We start from the raw sequence: 20536 nt of genomic DNA, 5'->3' as shown, positions 1-20536 counted from the left end.
AATAATAGATTTTATTAGACCAGCTAATCTGGCTGGTGAGCAAACAGCTCTCAGGCACATCAGCCTTTCTTAGGGATTGAAACCCAACCGCTGATAATATATAAAAGCTGCCTGGACACAAGTCACCATCAAAGCGTACTGTGGGTGGATCTCTACGTTGTAGCATGGTGCAGTACAAAGCACACAGCAAGATACCACCTTGGAATAGAGGAAAAAGCTGTGGGGAATGAGCAGTTTGGCGTGTGTGGCATAGTGCAATGCAGCGTGGAGGTCTTGGAAGCAGTATTGCTGAGCTAGTGCTGTTCCTCTCGGTCAGGAGTAATTAGAACAAGAAGACTGTGCTGATGTAGATCTACTTCTTCCAGGACCTGAGCCAGATGGGATGTCTATCACGCGCTGTGTAACACAGGACAAATGTGCTTCTGGCATCTCCACACAATGCTGCCACCCATTTTCCAAGGGATGACTCTCTGCACTCCTTGACAGGCTACCAGGTTTGCAGAATTGGCAGGAGCAAGAGAAAATTCAGTATAGTCATCAGACCAGCAAAGACACTATCTGTTGCTTGACTACATCCTGCTACTTGCCCAGCTTCTCCTGAATTTGCAAGGCAGAAGAGATGACGATCCCACTGTCAAGAACATGGGACAGTACAAACAGGCTTGCGTCCACTTTGTGAAAATCAATATGAAACATTCCAGAGTTTCATTGTTAGTTACCAGCTGAGATTCATCTGATATTAGTACCCACCACATGGCCATCTTAGGGACTCAGGGAAGAGGCAGAAGTCTCACCCCATCATTTTGAACCCACTCTTTCAATGGACGTCAAGGTCTAACACTGAGCACAAAGTCCAAAATATCTATTAGACAGTCAAGAACTCATCAAGCAGGAACAGAGAACAGAAAGAAAGGCTCCCCCACTGCCTTCAGTGTCACTGTTTTTGTTTAATGAATTTTGTTTACACTACAGCAGATGTCTCATCTGCACACACCTAAGACTTTGCCTGATGAGGTGGGCAATAAGGTGCCTGTTGCTAACTGTATTGTAGCAGGAATGTACTTCGCAAAATATCTATAGATCACTACAATTTCCACTGCACATACCGCTCCAGGCATTATAGAAGAGCACAGACAGTTTTTTGGAGTTCAGAGGGAGCCTTGGCCATATGACCTTGGTCATAATCACCTGAGATGATTTTTTATAATCTTTCTGTAGCCACTTGTCCCAAGCCACCCAACTCATCTGCATGCAAAAATGTCGTTACTTAGGTACTTGACCTCTCCTCCTGATAACCTTGTTTGGTCAATCCCATCCTCTCCCCCAGGCATGGAGGAAATCACCCTTCTGCTGAAAGCAAAGCACAGAGAGTGGAGTGACTGATTTAAAGTCGTGCAGCGGATCCCTGGCAGAGCTAAAACCAGAGCTCCCACGTTTGAACTCAGACCAGGCTGTGGTTTAAATTTAGTTCCAGACGTGCCCCTCCCTAACATAAATCATTGTCTGAATCATGCTAGACTTTTTTTTTTTCCCTTGCAGATGGCCATACATCTCCACTCATGACTGAGCCTTCCCAAGCACAGTCTGGCACTTGTGGAACAGCTTACAAGTAGAGTAGGCAGTAAGATTGTCTTTTATTTACGTAATTGTAGAGGCTGGTGGCCAAGGAATAGAGCAGGGCTTTAAAGTGCGGGTGGATGGAGGCAACCTTCTCAATGCCTGCAATTATAAGGTATCAGAAGCAGCTGTGTGTTATACGCAGGGGAACTGTTTGGGGTGTCGCTTGCTGGGTGGGCTTATGTCATCTGGGTTTGGAGGGATGATTCAGGAGTGGAGAGAAAACATGTTTTGGGACGATTTGAGAGACATAGCTGAATGGGAAAATCCAGAAACCCTGCTCTGCTGAATTCATTGCTGCTGATTAAATTAATTTCACTCTAATTTCAGTCATGCACCATGTAGACATCAATAATGAGAGACAGATTACCCCAGGGGCCAGTTTGGAGCAGATTACCTTAGGTTATGGCCATAGCATCCTTGCCAAAGAGTACCCAAAGTTCTTGGACCAACCAGGCCATGCTGGCTCATGTCCACCTTGGATATAGAGTCGGGACATAAGTGTGGCCTATGCAATTGTTGGAAACTGTCCCTTCCCCACCAGACCATTTCATTTGCTCCAAAGACCCCATGCCCAGACCAATCTATATGACCAAGTAGCTGGACTCTAGTTCAAAACAGGGAGTGAATCAGCTTGGTAATAAAGAGATATCTTAATTAATTGCTCCGAACCCTCTCCAGAGATATTCTTTCTCTCCATCTCTTTAGTACATGGAGAACATAAAGAGGGTAAGCCTGGTTGCTTCATTGGAAACATGATTATAGGGACAGAAATCCAGGAAAGAATGATCTGGACTAAGAAAAAAGACATTTCACATGGCAACCCACTCAGTCTCCGCCCCAATGTTCTTAAAGCAGATTCCTGTCTTTGGTTTGTAAGGCACTTTTTGCAATTGCAAAGTGATAGTCACTTTCCTAATGCTTCAGAGGCATCATCCAGCAACTGCAATGTTCTTCCAAACCTGAACAGGATTGAGGGTAAAATGGCTCCTCCTGAGCCTGCAGAACCAATGCCTGCAGTGCTCAAACCGCTATCACTTCATAAAGTGAAGAGATATGTGGATGGAGAGCAGAGTCCACAATTAAACCTGCTATGAGTTCACACGGTCCCAACTGCTGGTTAAAACACAAGTCTCCCGCAGAAGCGAAAAGTGGCACCAAATCAAATACATACTGCGCTTCTTACCTGATGAGAGAAGCCAGGCCCACAGCACAAAGCACCAGGGCAAATATCAGCATTACTCCCAAAATCATGACTTTAGGTTCAATCCCTGCACGAAGAGGGGAAAAGAATCAGTAAATTAGAAAATCACCGTGATTTAGGCAAAAACACTGAAAATATCAGTATCAGACCATTAGACTACAAAGTCAAATATTCAGCCAGAAGAATGCTACAGGTCAATTTTTATGTGATGTTAGTTTGTGAATAGACAAATGCTTACTGGCTTTATTTACATGATACTGCAACTACTTTAATTATTTATTTCCATGCCCTTTTTTTTTTCTACCAGATCTAGAGCCCTAGTTCAGTGGAAAAATATTTTTTTTTTCTTCAAGTAAATAAAGACAGGACTTGCAGGGAAGAATTCAGTTTTAGAGGCAGCTTCTGCAAAGTTCGTAACTTTTGAACATTTGACCCTCTTCTCTCCAGGAACTGAAACACTGAAAAAGCTTTATCATGTGATACCAAACTGACGGCCAGTGTGAGTCACCGGCCCATCTGGGATTTTTCATTCCCTGCTACAGATTTCTAAGGCTGAGAAGAGCAGAAGAGGAGGAGGAGAAGGCTGATGTCTTCCTCAATGGGCCCATCAACAGAAAATACTGGAGACATACTTTGCTCATGAGGGTCTTTGCTAGAGAGCTAAGGGAAGCTGACATGAGTGTATGAACTAAATTCCACTGGGAAGTGTTTGCTGTCTCTGTCTCTTCTGTCTTCTGTTTACTTCTATTTTATTCTGTCTGTGTTCAAAGATCCTTGAACACAAACAAGCATAGAGAAACTTGTGTTTATAAAAGGTTCATGGCTCTACGTCATTCTTGCACCTAAACCCACAGGCCTTTTTGCAAGCACTGAGACTTAAAGTTTCTCAGTGAAAGCTGCAGGAATTTTTGAAAATTAATGTTCTTTTCAGGAATAGACAGCATTTTAGTTGAAATTTTCCTGTTGGGCTTGGACTTACTTTCTGCTTCAGCCCAGGGCTCCAGTCCCTGATTGTCCTCATACATACAGTGGAACAGGTTGCCCAGAGAGATGGGAAATGCCCCATCCCTGGAAACATTCAAGGTCGGTTTGAATGGGGCTTTGAGCAACCTGATCTACTGAAAGGTGTTCCTGCCCATGGCAGGGGGGTGGACTAGATGACCTTTAAAGGTTACTTCATAGATTCATAGATTCATAGATTGGTCCAGGCCGGAAGCGACCTCCAAAGGTCATCTAGTCCGACCTCCCCGCAGTCAGCAGGGACACCCCCAACTAGACCAAGTTGCCCAGGGCCTCGTCGAGCTTCACCTTGAATATCTCAAGGGAAGGGGCCTCAACCACCTCCCTGGGCAACCTGTTCCAGTGTTCCACCACCCTCATGGTAAAGAACTTTTTCCTAATATCCAATCTAAATCTCCCCTTCTCCAGCTTAAAACCATTGCCCCTCGTCCTGTCACTGCAGGCCTTTGTAAACAGACCCTCCCCAGCCTTCCTGTAGGCCCCCCTCAGGTACTGGGAGGCCGCTATGAGGTCTCCCCGGAGCCTCCTTTTCTCCAAGCTGAACAACCCCAGCTCCCTCAGTCTGTCCTCATAGGAGAGGTGCTCCAGCCCCCTGATCATTTTGGTGGCCCTCCTCTGGACCCGCTCCATCAGGTCCGTGTCCTTTCTGTATTGAGGGCTCCAGACCTGCACACAGTACTCCAGGTGAGGTCTCACCAGAGCAGAGTAAAGTGGCAGAATCACCTCTCTGGATCTGCTGGCAACACTTCTTTTGATGCAGCCCAGGATGTGATTGGCCTTTTGGGCTGCAAGAGCACATTGCCTGCTCATGTCCAGCTTCTCGTCAATCAGCACCCCCAAGTCCCTTTCCTCAGGGCTGCTTTCTAATACCCCATCCCCCAGTCTGTATTTATACTGAGGATTGTTTCTTCCCAGGTGCAGAATCCTGCACTTGCTTTTGTTGAACCTCATGAGGTTCATCTGGGCCCACCTCTCCAGCCTGTCCAGGTCCCTCAGAATGACATCCCGTCCCTCCAGTGTATCGACAACACCACACAGCTTGGTGTCATCTGCAAACTTGCTGATGGTGCTGTCAATTCCTCTCTCTATGTCTTTGATAAAAATGTTAAACAGTACTGGTCCCAGGACGGACCCTTGAGGGACACCACTAGTCACTGCTCTCCATCTGGACTTCAAGCCATTGAGTACCACCCTCTGGGTGCGACCATTCAGCCAATTCCTTATCCACCGAACCGTCCACCCATCAAATCTGTATCCCTCCAATTTGGCAAGTAGAATGTTGTGAGGAACTGTGTCAAAGGCCTTACAGAAGTCCAGATAGATTACATCCATAGGTCGCCCCTTGTCTACTGACCTAGTCACTTTATCATAGAAGGCCACTAGGTTAGTCAGGCAGGACTTGCCCCTAGTAAAGCCATGTTGGCTGTCCTGAATCATCCCCCTGTCCTCCATGTGCCCAAGCATGGCATCCAGAAGGATCTGCTCCATGATCTTCACAGGCACAGAGGTGAGGCTGACAGGTCGGTAGTTCCCAGGGTCCTCCTTTCTTCCCTTTTTAAAAATGGGTGTGATGTTTCCTTTCTTCCAGTCTGCAGGGACTTCACCTGACTGCCATGACTTTTCGAATATCATGGAAAGTGGTTTTGCAACTTCATCAGCCAGTTCCTTCGGGACTCTGGGATGGATTTTATCAGGTCCCATGGACTTGTATGTCTTTAGATTCCTTAGGTAATCATGTACCATGCCTTCAGTTATAGTGGGATGGACTTTGTCACCTGGATCCTCAACTTGTGGGCCATCAATACAAGAGCTAGGAGGAGAGGGGTTGCCAGTGAAGACTGAGGCAAAAAAATTATTGAGAACTTCTGCCTTCTCTTCCTCCATTGATACGAGTTCCCCATTGCTGCTCATTAGGGGGGGTACATTTTCTTTAACCTTCCTTTTTTGGTTAATGTACCTGTAGAAGCCTTTCTTGTTTTTCTTTATGTCCCTTGCCAAGTCCAATTCTAGCTGTGCCAACCCTAACGTTTTTATGATTCTACAGTACTATGATTCTGTATAAGAAGTCAGTCCACTTTTGTGCTCCAGCCTGGAACTAGCTTTGTACACCTCCATCTGACAAGAAATCTGGGCACAGTAGAGTCAATACTTCATACCCATTTCTCCACCTTGCAGACAGTGTGGTTCTAGACCAAGGTTTCACTCCACCAAAGTGCAATTGAGACACAGCCAGCTATCTTCAGGAGGTGCTCACCATGAATACAGGAATAAGCAAGGCCACATCAACCCAGCCTAGAGGCCAGGGTTTGTTCTTCATACAAAAACAAAATCAGAGTGCTGTGGTTCCTGTAAGAGCAGGTGACAGCAACCCAATGTTCATCTGTAGGAGGCAAGGGAACTGCCAGGGATGTGTCCCCCTCCAAAAGGGTGAGGGTAAAGCCAGAGTCATGTGAAGCCCATAAAGGTCTTCCACAATGCTAGATCCATGGAAAAGGAAGGACTGGATCAGTTTAGAGGCAGACTTGCAGGAGACCTAGCGCTCTGGACCTCTGGTCACTTGCTGAGAAATTTGTTACTGAAGAAAGAATGAGCTTTGAATAGCCCAGTCATAGGGTCATGGGTTGGTTCTCTTGCTGGACAAAGGAAAAAATGCCTCTTGGACAAACCAGTGATGAAGTGTAGGGATATGAAAGTCTCATCTCACATCTCTGAATGGCCTAACATTTTCAGAGAGAATCTGTAACCCAGACCACAGTGTGGTAGGAATAATGTGGAGTTTGTTAATGCTCTCTTCTGTATTCAATCAGGGATCTATTTTTTTTTTACTGGAGCTGTCTCCTAAACTTCCACAGGTAGCCCCCAGACACCCTGCTCTCTGAACCAATCTCCTTTGAGAAAGAGCCTCAGAGAAATTCTTTTGTTTATTAACATTGCATTTTACAACCCATAAGGGCTTGAACATACTTTAGAGGACTCTAAGGCATTGTGGTACTTGAACGTGATACTGGAAAACCGAGGAATAGCAAAGGGTCTCTCCCTGATCATGCCCTTTGCTCAAAGTATGGGCACTGTCACCCATCATGACGTGAGGACTCTTCCACAGCTGGAAAACATCCAAATCCAATTTCATTTACTGAAGCAACATCAGATAAGCAGAGAGCAAGAGCTGGTTGGAGCACAAAATTCACTAGGGTGAACCAGAGACAGTAAAAAGATGAGAGAAGTAGAAAATAAACACCCAGATAAACAAACCCTAAGGAATAGGAGACAGTGAAAGCAATACCAAAGACCAGAGTGCTCATGTCACTGATGGATGGGCCATTGCAGAGACGATGCAAAGCCTTGAGAAAGCTCAACCAGAGCTTTATAACTAATCAGAAATGAAAGCAAGGTTATCATGGTCTCATGGGAAAGAGCAAACTTACGGCATACTTGAGGGGACTTGTGGGATTGTGTTAGACTCATTAGGGGATGCTTTAAGAGGACTAGGGGAGTATATGAAACTTCTTATGGGATGTTTAGAGAAAGGGAAAAAATGGGGAAAAGGAGGGATGGGGGTGAATTGGGGAGGCTCAAGCGTGGGAAACTGGAGAGGATGGGGATGCTGGTCACGCATAAGCATGTTGTGCATTTTTCCAGCCAAACCCTCCACCTGATCATCACAATCTATCCTGCCTTCTTCTTAACCCCTATTACTTTTCTTTTTTTTCCTGGATGGTCTCTGTCTGCATGTGACATTTGTAGGCTTCATGTCAACCTAACCAACAGGTAAGATAAGAAGCCCTGGAGCCTGCAACCCAGGAAAGACTGCAGATCTGGAGACCAGCTCCTGCAGAGACTAGAGGGTTTGAGCGCTGGCTATGGGGGAATGACAGGTCTGGACCACCTACCAGAGGATGCACTTGTGTGTGCACAGGCGCTGGGTTTATGAGATCTGGTAGCAAGCTTGGGGCCTGATGAAGTGGTGCATAAGAACAGGAACAGGTTGTTTGTGTTGTCCCGTGTTTTGGCAATGCTGGTTGTGGGCAGTGGTGCCTGTAAACACACGTTAGTGTGTTGGTGACTGGCTGTGTCTGCATTCTATGTGTGTGTGTGTGCACACTTACTGGGAGCACACACTCAGCCCTACTCCTGATGGACCTTGAAGTGTTCCATGCCCCATCCCTGGAGGTGCTCAAAGCCAGGCTGGATGGGGTTTTGAGCAACCTGGTCTAGTGGGAGGTGTCCCTGCCCATGGCAGGGGGCTTGGAACCAGATGATCTCTAAGGTCCCTTCCAACTCGAACCGTTCAATGATTCTGTGACCTGGGCTCAGGAACCACAGAAGCCTTGCAGCTTCACACCCAACCCCCCTCCAACCCTAACTCCATACAAAAGCCAGACTGAGGCCTGAATTTAATTCTACTCATAAAATCCAGTCTCTGAAATATTAGTAATAATAATAATAATTTACTGCTTCACTGAAAAATGCCTAGAGATTTAAGCTTTTGTAAAGGTGTGAACATAAAATCTGATCTCTCTAAAAATCAGTGGGATTTTTCCAGAGACTGCAATGGGATGCTAAATTGCTACGCTGTTACTAATGGCACTGCAAAATTAGATATATGATAGCATTATATTTGTCTCTTCTATAGCTTGCCAGCTGCTGTAAGATCAGTATATCCCCAATTTCCATGGAGCGACACTGATTTAAACCAGCTACGGCTGAGCCAAGGGGAATGTTTTTCTCAGCTGTTGAATGAAATATTCTGTAGATGTGGTTAATTTTGTCTGTTTAAGTCATATCCTGGAGCAGTAGGAGTAAATGCTTGGTAGTATAAGTAAATACGTCAAGTGAAGGCTAAGTATCCTACCCTGAGATTTTGGCTTCCCTGTGGACTTTAAAACTGCACCACAGTTGCCTCAAATTAAAAACAATAAGTAAAACCAGTGCCTGGTCTCACAAACCTAGGAAGCAGCACAGATATCTCTGCCCCCAAGTCTTCAATTACCACCTCTGTTGTCTACAGTAACTGAAATTATTTTGAGTAATGATTATCATCTTTTCTTGATGAGGTGAGCTCTGATGATCCTTAAAGCTGCAGAGCTAACTGGGTAAAGAAGCTGGGGTTAACCAGGAGAAGTGGTGAGAGCATCTGCTGCATCTTCAACACAAATCCTCTTAGTGCCCTGTCCCTCAGAAGGACAGGGACACAGTACTGGCTGGAGCTTCTGGCATTTATTGATCACTATCAAAATAGGCAAATGTTGACTGTTAGACCTGGAAAACTCTTTCCAGCACACAACAGTGACAACAACCTTATTGACCTAAAAAGCAATAAGAGATTCTTGTGGATCAATATTGGGATCTCTGTATAGCACTCCCACTACAAACAGCCTGATGACTTGTCATATTTATATGAATTTCTTGAGTTTGGGGTTTTCTTTTTGGAGTGCTCTCCCCTGGAGTAAGAGAAAAGATGATATATTTAAGAAGCATGGACCCAATGCCATTTGATCCTGTATTGCTTCTTTCTTACCTCCAGTGCAGACAACATCTGGATCAAACCAACAGCTGGAGTCTGGCTTGGGTGGAGCTCCACTGGGAAAGTGGATGGCCTGGCCCAGGGACTTCAGAGAGCCTGAAGACATGTCTAGCAAGTGGGTTGGGAAGAGCTGGTTCCCACCACCGTCTGTGTCCAGTATCACGTAGTTGCTCAGCCCTTTCCCACAGTTGTCCGTCTCTACCCAGTGACTAAATCCAGGGAAACTGAAGTTCTTTGTGTGCCCAGCTATGTTAGTTCCAGAGATTCTGACTCCTTTCCTCCGAGCACTGTGTATAGCCATTGCCATGAAGTAAACAGCATCATAGATTGTTCCAAAAAGTGGAGAAACCTAAAAATACAAGAGAAATTGAGGTCAGGATATACTGCTGCCAACTTGTGGCTTGAGATCTGTGGCAAAAGATGTCCCACTGGATAAGCTGTAAACTCAAGAATGGAGACACCTGAGCGCTCAGGCTCACAGAGTAATGTGTTTGAAGAATCTTAGGCTGGAAGTAGCTCTGAATCGACCCGATATGTGCGTGACTTTGAATATCTGTCTTTTCTTATGGATGCTTCCCAAAATACAATTTTAAAATATTTTTAAAACCATGTAAAATTGCTTTATCGTGGGAAGAGCCAAGGCTCTGAGCCTGATGTTCAGCTGGCATTTTATCACAGCCTGACTCAAAACACTGCGCTAAAACGTCTCCCACAAATAGAAGATCAAAGCCAGAGGGTCACCTCCCTACCCAGGTGGGGAAAATGTCATGCCCAAAGGATCTGTTCTCTCTATCAGAACATTGTTTATTCCTAAGATGTAAAAGCCACAATGCAGAGCCACAGCAAGCTCGTTCTCTGGGGTGCCAGAGTTTTTCTCCGTGTATTGCTCCCTTCTGTGCCAGACTTGACTTAGGAACCTTTAACTGTACACACACACCCCACTACAAACACCCACGGTGGCTTTTGCAATTACATGGTCATTCACAGTTGGTAGGTGAAGAGAGGTTATAGCCATGCACTCGTGATAAAATGAGGTGTGCTCTTGGGAGCCACAGAATCCCATCTGTGTTGGGATTTGTTGACCAGATATAAGCACTTGCAATGAAGAACCTACACTCATTATAGTTAATCTGGGCTCTCATTATAATAATGGGAAATAAATGGATGCTTTCAGGGCATGATTCATCATCTCCTCCTAAAGCAGACATCCCTGCAGATCTGATAAATCATGCCTTAAAAGTACTTATATTTTTTGAAAGATCATAGTGAGATTTGAAGATTAGTTCAGCTCAATTCTGCATCTCTTCGCCAGCTTGGCAGATTCCCCAATTTTTCTTGCAGTGTTTTGAAGGTCACAACTGACTTTGGTTTTTTATAGGCTACTGGTGACAGATAGAGAATTGTGCTGAGAAAGAATAACTTTGACTATAGTGTTGAAAAGAATAATGCAACGATGATCCTAAGCATTTCCCTCTAGAAGCATCCAGTATTTTGTTTGTCTGTCACATCTCCTCAAATTCTCAGGCATGTGGACATCTTATTCTGATGCCTTAAAAACTCCATGGACTTTATTCACCTTAGGAGACACCTCTTCAGCTTGGGCCTACTGCAGTTAGCACATAGCAAATCAAATCCGAGAGCCTCAGAGACAACTCCTTTCTCTTGAATTTACATTAGAAATGAGGAAAAAATTCTTTACTGGGAGGGTGGTGAGAGACTGGCCCAGGTTGCCCAGAGAAGCTGTGGGTGCCCCATTCCTGGAAGTGTTCAAGGCCAGGCTGGATGGGGCTTGAGTAACCTGGTCTCTTGGGAGGTGTCCCTGCCCAGGGCAGGGGGCTTGGAACTAGATGATCTTTAAGGTTACTTCCAACCCAAACCATTCTATGATTCTATGAATTCCCAGCATGGTCCTGCAGTTGTACTAACTGAGTAAGATTGTCATATATTCAGGAGAAAAATCCTTTCCAAACTAATGCAGACCACATTCAACTTTCACCATATTTTTCTCAATATGTCTCTCACCTGTACTTTCTCTATAACTATTGCTTGTGTCATGTCAAGAAAAAGATAGAATGAAAGAATATTAAGGTCCCTTCCAACTCTAACCATTCTGTGATTCTATAATACTTGCCTGTGTGGCTTCCAAATCCCCGGCTATTTCACCACTTTCTTTAGCTTCCCTGAATGCGTCATAGAAAGTCCTTTCTCCAGATGCCAGTGTGACAGTGAGCACAGCATCGTATGCTTCCTGGAGCTTGCTGTTATTGTCAAAGACATTGAATGAGTTGTTTTGGTAAGGAAGACTGTACAGCAAAGTGTCATATGGAACGAAGACGTATCTTCCATCTGCTAGTCCCATTTCCAGAGCTTTTGTCAGTAAGGTGGCCTGTTCCTCCCCTCCAATGAGCACAGAATGCATGCACAGGAGTATAACTGAAACACAAGGATTGCAGTGTTGTTAATCCATGTGTGCGTTTCAACACAAAATAGCTCTCTCCCCAAATAAAAGAGCTGTCTGGACTGCTGTGTCAGGTCAGACCCTAATGGTCCCCACCAGTGTGGTGTTCTGAGGAAGCTGGGAGCTACAATCGTTTTGATCAACCTCTGGAGGTCTGCAACATCTATCAAAGGAGGCCGTGAGCATTACCCGTTCCTGGAGCCATACAGAAGGAGCAGCGGAGAGAAATTTTGACAAAAGTGAGGCAGAGGCCAACATGATGGGAAGTCATGGTCCTGCGCTGCCATCGGGTGAGAGATGTGAGCTTTCTCTTTGTGTGCCCTGAGCTGAGAGACACCACACAGGCGTTGGCAGTGCCCCATCTCCACCCATTCACCCTGTCACCATATATTTTATGTTGGGCACTGTGTTGTGTTTCAACATCTGGTCCGTGCTTGGCTGTCCCAGAGTCTGTGTCTTTGCCCGCAAAATGCCATGGGGCCAATGTCCCCATGTCTGGTGGGGAGATCTGGAATACAGGTGTATCTGTTTAACAAGCTTTCCACGGTGCTCACTGGCCCTTCACGAAAGGAAGCACTCCTAATCTTTCATGCAAGACAGCGCTTCAAAACTCAGTCAGTGAGAGGAACAAAGTACGGCAGCGATGGGAAGGAAGGGTGCAAAGGAGACCTGCCTGCTACTAAACCAGGAGGGAGCGGGGTGTCTAGAGTAGCTGTGGTCTCTCCTTAGGAGAAAAAATAACCTTGGCTAAGTAGAAACCAAACTGAACAAGAGCATTTTCAGGTTTCTGAATTGCAGTAAAGAAGCAGGTACCAGGCAGTGATTCATCCCATACTATAGCAGAGAGCTTAAGCTGGTGAGATAAGTCTTATGAGAAGCAGCTGAGGGAGATGGGGGTGTTCAGCATGGAGAAAAGGAGGCTGAGGGAAGACCTTATCACTTTCTACAACTACCTGAAAAAAAAGGTTGTAGCAAGGAGGGCATCGGTCCTTTCTCCCAAGTCACAGGCAACAGGACAAGAGGAAATGGCCCCAGGTTGCACAAGGGGAGGTTTAGGATGGATATTAGGGAAAAATTCTTTGCCAAAAGAGTTATCAAACATTGGAACAGGCTGCCCAGCCCAGTGGTGGAGTCACCATAGATTCATAGATTGGTCCAGGCCGGAAGGGACCTCCAAAGGTCATCTAGTCCGACCTCCCCGCAGTCAGCAGGGACACCCCCAACTAGACCAGGTTGCCCAGGGCCTCGTCGAGCTTCACCTTGAATATCTCAAGGGAAGGGGCCTCAACCACCTCCCTGGGCAACCTGTTCCAGTGTTCCACCACCCTCATGGTAAAGAACTTTTTCCTAATATCCAATCTAAATCTCCCCCTCTCCAACTTAAAACCATTGCCCCTCGTCCTGTCACTGCAGGCCTTTGTAAACAGACCCTCCCCAGCCTTCATGTAGGCTCCCTTCAGGTACTGGAAGGCCGCTATGAGGTCTCCCCGGAGCCTCCTTTTCTCCAAGCTGAACAACCCCAGCTCCCTCAGTCTGTCCTCAGTAGCAGAGGTGCTCCAGCCCCCTGATCATTTTGGTGGCCCTCCTCCGGACCCGCTCCATCAGGTCCATGTCCTTTCTATATTGAGGGCTCCAGACCTGCACACAGTACTCCAGGTGAGGTCTCACCAGAGCAGAGTAAAGTGACAGAATCATCAGACCATCCCTGGAGGTCTGAGTGGCAGACCATCCCTGGAGGTATTTAAAAGCTAGGCAGATGTGGTGCTGAGGGACATGGTTTAGTGGTGGTTTTGTCACTGTTAGGTTGATGGTTGGACTTGATGACCTTAAAGGTCTCTTCCAATCTCAACAATTCTATGATTCTATGGTTCTAATCATGTTTGAAGAGGAACTGGTTCTCTCCATTGATTATGAAAGGAGCCCATCATTTCTAACTTACATGGAGAGCTGTGATGGTGATGAGATGAAACCACCCAAGGTGGGTTCGGTCTCAAGCATAGATTTGAGCACTGACAAAACTCCAAGTTAGACAACACCTTGCTACCGTTGTTAGTCTTTGGCATAAAAGTCAAAGTCTTAGCAAAAATGCATCCTCATCTGAATTCACAGTGCTGACCGCAGAGGTGTACATGCAAGATCAGAACTCCATCACAGACTTCCTAACAAGACTCTGAACCGGAAAAACATAACTATTCCCCAGCATTTTCTCAAGAGAAAAAAGTTCATTCTTTACTATATGCTGTGTATCAACAAACGCCCTTCCACTGCTTTAGTATGTGGCGTATGAGACTGTTTTTAACTTCTGCTACCTTCACTGAACACAAGTAGCAAAGACACAGCATCAAAGCATGAGATTTTTGATAATCCATAATCCAAAACACTATAAATTTAATACCTTGTATAAATCCCTCTTTACACTTGACAGGGTCAAGCACAGACACCCGCCTACTAAATATTATTTTTTCAGACAAGCTATACCTGATCTTTCATGTTCTAGAAGACTATTTTGCCCTATCTCCATCACATACAAAATGCCCAACATTCTTTTACATGAAGCCCTGGCTCCGTTGGGGTCAGAGATAAAATTCTGCTTGACTTAAATGACTTTAAAATCTCATTCTCTAAACTACATCCATTGGATAACAATGTAGTCCTACCCTGGATAAAATTAAAAAAAAAAAGAATAAGACTCAAAGCACTTACTTTTAATGCCAGCAACTGCTTTAATCTCATTCCAGGTGTCTTCAATGCCTTTTTCTCCTTTACGCACAGATGTAACAATTCCCACAGGAAGCCCCTGGTTCCTGAGTGCACTCGCTAACTTGTTGGCCGTGTCCATCCAAATATCCTCGTTGGAAGCAATGATGCCAACATGAGCCCAGTTAAAATATTTCATTATTGTAAACAAAACTTGGGTTGGAGAGGGCAGTGTCCTTGCAAATGTAGGGTGGTGGATGGTGGAATCCAGTTTATAATTCATGCACATCCATGAGAAGATGGCTTTATTCCAGTTTTCCCCTAAAAGTGTAGCCACCTCACAGAAGCCAGGGTTCAGAGGGCCTATGAAAGCTGAAGAAAGCTTTCCAAAGTCAATGAATCTAACCAGAGCTCTTGATGTCTCACATTCTTCTTGCAGGACCACATAATCCAGTCTGTGGCCAAGATCTAGCGAAGGATCTTTGCTTATTCGTCCCACTGCTAACCTGGCAGCCACGTGGGGAAAGGCTTTGGAAAAGAAGGGGTCACAGTTCCAGGGGCCAAGCAGTCCAATTTTAAAAACAGAACAATGTGCTGGAGAAGAAAGTAGGATTATTCCCAACAGCAGCCACCAGAGAGCCTGGAAAAATCTCTTGAATGAATTTCCAGCGTATAACTCATGCAATCTAATGCGCCTTGACAGCACGCAGAACAAGCTCTTAGGACACAGTAGGAGAAATGACATTGTTTTACCAGGTGGGTAGATCTGCGCCAAGTTCTTCAGGAAGCCCAGGCAGTGTGTTACCAGCCGCTAGAAGAAAAGTAGATTGCATTTGCCTTCCTGTATACGTATCTGTTCAGTGTGTGTAGATACAGCTGAGTCAGCCCAAATTACGCAACGGTTCTCGAGGTGCAAGTCCATGAAGTGCCAAAACCCTGCGAGACACGTGGACACGCACCACACCGGCCACTGCACCACACAGAGAAACGTCCAACTGGTGTCATAGCCCTTAAAGGCACACCTATATAAACATTTTTAAATGCTTTGCAATATATTCTGAAAGCAGGCAGCGAAGAGCGAGTCTGCTTTGTTTGCAGCCGTAAACGCAACCTATGGATGCACTGCGTTTTGAGTTCTTCGGAAGGATAATTCCCAAATCACCCAGAGAAACACGCATATAAGAAAATAAAAGGGTGAAATGCACTAAGTCAGCAACTTTTGCCCATCCAAAATCCTCAGTGAGGATTATGAATCAGAGCCCCCACAAACATAAATATACACACACATATATAGACCCATATATACATATACTTAGAGATATATATGTATGCGCATAAGATTTAAAAAGTTGCTGAAAAGGTTTTTCGAGGACAACTCATGTCAGACTCTTAAACCTGGCAAAAGGAAAGGTGGATAAACAGGTAATCACAAGAGGAGGGAAAAGGAGGATTATGATTTGAATTTAGATAAAGAACTGTTAAATAACTGTCAGGGCAAAAGCTTTGTGTTCACTCTTGGCTTAAAATATTCTTGGTTAAAGACCAGGAGCCATAGGTTTTTTGAGGAATAACAACATCACCCTTCACAGCCAGGCACAGAAATCGCAAACCCACAACAGTCTACCCACCATCTGCAGTGTCACCCCGTGGCTTAGAAAATTTGCTGATCCAGGCAGGTTTGGGCTCTAAAAATAGCATCCCCTTACACCAGCTTACCTGTTCATTACTGGAGAGGTATTTTTATGCTGGATCCTCAGCCACCGAGACACGCAACACAGAGCACTGCAATGCAGCGTGTGCTGTAAACACACCTGCAGGTCCTCTAGCCTGATGGAGAGAGACCTCCAGAAGGAGCCACCCACCAGCAGAGCAGCTTCTCACCGGTGGCGGTGGCTATCCTCGGACAGGGATCCCTCCTCAAGGATAGGTGATGCATGGTCAGCCTTCCCTGCAAGTGTGCTTGGGTGCCCACCTCCTTCAACTTCTTGCTTGCATGGGCCACTCCAACTGGGTGGGTGCCCTGGGACCCTTCACGATGTGTCAAAAAATTCCCATGTCCGTTTTGGTGAGGGCCATTCTTCTCCTCCAAGGTTTCACAACTTGGGGTACATCCTCCCAAGCCCTTAGTTTCTCAATGAAGGTCTTGCGGAGCTCCAAGGCTACCTCACTCTGAACTGCTGCAGGGCACAGACGTACTCATATCTAACTTAGTAATTGTAGGAATGGCATCTTAAAGCTCTGCCCTTGGATTAGTGGGATTTAGCTCCTGGGATCTGCCTGGGCGGAACAGCTCCTTAAGTCTCTCTGCGCCACAGCAGGGATAGCTCCTCTTCTGCCCCGTAAGCAGCAGAGACAAGAGCTATTTTAGGTTTGGGGTAAGCAGAATATTTGATTTTAGGCCTTACCATGCTGCTGATGTGTTATGTTTCCTTTTTCCCTGTTTCTTCCTTGTACCCATCATGACACACATAGAGATTTTTACACTTGCATCAAAATCTTCTCGGTTATTTCCCTGGATCCTCTAGATATCTCCCTACAGCTGAGCCCTCCAATAACCCTCTCCACACTCCCAGACACCTTCTTTCCACAGTGGACCTATCAATAAAACTGTCATCCTGGAAAGACCTCGAATGTCTCCACGCCTGTCCTAGCAAGGAGGATCCTTGTAATAATTTAGCTGAGGTCACAGGACCAGTGCTTGTGGTCTAGAGGGAACCATTTATAATTCAATGTTTTAGCAGTATTAACTTCAAATACATCATATAAATTGTACATGTCTCATTGGTGTGTATTCAGGAGCAGTTCTTCATGGCTAATGATTAAGGGTTGCCATAAAGTCTTTCAGATGTAGTGGAGAGAGCAACTCTCTCCATTCATTTCATTTATTTCCTTCTATACATTGATTTCCCTTCACAGCCCAGATCTGGGAAGGTTCCTGGACATGTGCTTCATTGAAGACTGGTACAGCTTAAGATAGTTATCAGGAATTAACAAATAACTTCTTATTTGAAAAGTGCCTTAAAAGACATGCTAACGTCAAGCCTAAACTCAGAGCGTTGCTTTGTATGCTGCTGGTGCATTAGGATTTGACACTAGGTTTTAATCAAAGCAGGAAATTAAATAAAGTTTTTGCATCTAGGGGTCTGTTTTTTTTTTAACTGAACTTAAAAGTTTGATTTCTCCATATACAAATATATATACAAATATATACAAATATACAAATATACCTACATCTCTATCCATACATCATATGCTCACTGCTATCTCATTTCTTTTGATATCAAAAAGGGTGCTGCACAGCTTAATTCCATTCAGGGTCAGCACTCCCAAAGTCTCCTGGAGTAGCTGCAAAACTCCAGTGACTCACTTCCAGGGGATGTTTTTAAGCATTAAAATCTCCTGTGTTGAAAAAAATGTGGCTCAGGCACCTAACAATGAAAGATTAAAAAATAATCGACTTGGAGAGCTATTTATTAGCATGATTACCCTGACCCTTAACAATTCATATTTGTCCATAGCTAAGTAGGTTCAAACCTTTATCACCTTCTCCCTTTTCTTCTGCTTCTTGTTTGCCAGTGGAAGAAAAGACCCTCCTGCAATGAAGTAATAACAGTGGAAGGAATTCACCCTCCATAGCAGCTCTGCCACGTCTGTCCCATACTTAGAGTGTCCAGGACTGGGGACAACACTCCTACTTTTACAAACCAAGCTCAGGTCCTGACACTGCCTTATTTTACTTCACTAATAAACAAGCAAGGTAAGCCAAACAGCTGAAGAAAAAAAAAAAAAGTGTTATCAAGGTAAAAAATTAAGATGGCAAATTTAGTGGCCTTCTACAACGGGGTTACAGCAATGGTATAAAGGGAAGAGCAACTGACATCATCTACCTGGATTTGTGCAAAGCATTTGACATTGTTCCACATGACATCCTTGTCTCTAAATTGGAGAGACGTGGATTTGACCCATGGACCACTTGGTGGATAAGGAATTGACTGGATAGTCCCACTCAAATAGTTGGGGTCAACCTCTCAATGTCCAAGTGGTGACCACTAACGAGTGGTTTCCCTCAGGGGTCGGTAGTGGCACTGGTGCTGTTCAACACCTTTGTCAGCAACATGGACAGAGGGATTGAGTGCACCCTCAGCAAGTTTGCTGATGACACCAAGCTGTGTGGCATGGTCAACACACTGGAGGGAAGGGATGCCATCCAGAGGGACCTGGACAGGCTTGAAAGGTGGGCCCGTGCAAACCTCATGAAGTTAAACCAAGCCAAGTGCAGGGTCCTGCACCTGGGTGAGGGTAATGCCAGGTACAAATACAGGTTGGGTGGAGAATGGGTTGAGAGCAGCCCTAAGGAGAAGTGGGGGTGTTGATTGATGGGAAGCTCAACATGAGCCGACAACATGTGCTGACAGCCCAGAAAGCCCCCAGCATCCTGGGCTGCATCCCCAGCAGTGTGGCCAGCAGGGCGAGGGGGGGGGATTCTGCCCCTCTGCTCCACTCTGGGGAGACCCCACCTGTAGCATCCAGCTCTGAAGCCCCCAACATAAGAAGGGCAGCATGGACCTGTTGGAATAAGTCCAGAGGAGGCCACGAAGATGATCTGCAGGCTGAAACACCTCTCCTGTGAAGACAGGTTGAGAGAGCTGGGGGTGTTCAGCCTGGAGAAGAGAAGGCTCCGGGGAGACCTTAGAGCCCCTTCCAGTCCCTAAAGGGGCTCCTGGAAATCTGGGGAGGGACTCTTGATCAGGGAGGGGAGCCATAGGATGAGGGGAAACAGTTTGACACTGAGAAAGGGGAGATTTAGATGAGACCCAGGAAGAAATTCTTTCGTGTGAGTGTGGTGAGACCCTGGCCCAGGTTGCCCAGAGAAGCTGTGGATGTCCAATCCCTGGAGGTGTTCAAGGCCAGGCTGGATGGGTCTTTGAGCAACCTGGTCTCTTGGTAGGTGTCAATGCCCATGGCAGGGGGGTGGAACTCAATGATCTTTAAGGTCCCTTCCAACTCTAACCATTCTATGATTCTATGATTCTATGAATTCATCTATCTGGAATTAACATTAAAGTTTTAAACCTTGCACATGCCTTCAAACCTTGCTTTTTTCTCACATCTTAAGCTCGTCATTACTACAAGAACCACATCACGGAGCAAAGATTTCTTTGTAATGCTGCGTTATTTGGCACCATCAGATCAGTTCCCAACACTGTTCCGTACTCACTGAAGTGAAGTGAGAGATGCACACATTCATACAGCCATAACATTTCCCACGGGAAGTTTAAGCCGCAGCTGTATCACTTTGCTTTAAATTTTTAGAGCAGAAGAGGGTGCTCTAATCTCTCGCTCTGACCTCCCACATCAGCCTGGCCAAACAGCCTCCCAGAAGCTGCTGCTGCTCTGAGGTCTTCAAGTGTCCTGGAAATAAAATGCATTTTGTAATAAATTATACCGGAGGGTACAGCTGAATAAAGCTGATTTCTCTGGAAACCCTCGGCAGACAGTAGAGAGAGACAGGGAAAAGACTTGGCTCCTCTTCTGACTCTCTGCAGAAAAGACTCGTATCTCCACTGATAATAGGGAAAATCAAGGGAGAGCAGCATGGCAACGCTCGCGTTAGCCTTTCTTCATGTCCTCAGAGCCTTAATTAAAAGCTCCAGCCTTGGAGGATCTACCAGGTTCCCACGTCTGTTATTCCAACTCTTAATTACCCTCAACATTAAAAATACCCACTTAACATCTAGTGTGTCTGGCTTCAGCTTCCTGCAACTGGCTCTCACTCCGCCTTTGCCTGTGAAAGAAAAAACCAGGAAGCACAGTAAATATCACCTCCCTGTAGACATTTGCACACCATAATTAGCTCACATCCTAGTCATCCTCTGAGCAAAATAAATAAACATCTCCTTAAGGCTTTTGCCACAGAGCCTGCTTTCAGGATTTCATCCTTGCAATGTTCTTTTGACATTCATTTTTAATTTTCCTTTTCTTTGCTAAATTAAAAACAGTGTCCATTAGTAAGCCT

At 45.4% G+C, this 20536-nt stretch overlaps 1 protein-coding gene across 1 annotated transcript in view; it reads right to left on the bottom strand.

Annotated features, from left to right (window-relative positions):
• The window catches only part of GUCY2F (guanylate cyclase 2F, retinal), a 51208-nt gene extending 35943 nt beyond the window's left edge, over positions 1–15265 (bottom strand). Inside the window, exons 1-4 of the mRNA XM_074154376.1 lie at positions 14527–15265; positions 11497–11798; positions 9360–9714; positions 2804–2888 (exon numbers count right to left, since the gene is read on the bottom strand). Of these exons, the coding sequence (XP_074010477.1) occupies positions 2804–2888; positions 9360–9714; positions 11497–11798; positions 14527–15265 (1481 nt within the window). The remainder of the gene's footprint in view (positions 1–2803; positions 2889–9359; positions 9715–11496; positions 11799–14526) is intronic.
• Positions 15266–20536: the final 5271 nt, after the last annotated feature.

The sequence above is a fragment of the Numenius arquata genome, chromosome 1 (genome assembly GCF_964106895.1).
Source record: "Numenius arquata chromosome 1, bNumArq3.hap1.1, whole genome shotgun sequence".
Classification (NCBI taxonomy): domain Eukaryota; kingdom Metazoa; phylum Chordata; class Aves; order Charadriiformes; family Scolopacidae; genus Numenius; species Numenius arquata.
The sequence above is the reverse complement of the archived record's forward strand: the minus strand, read 5'-3'. Positions and strand labels throughout refer to the sequence as shown.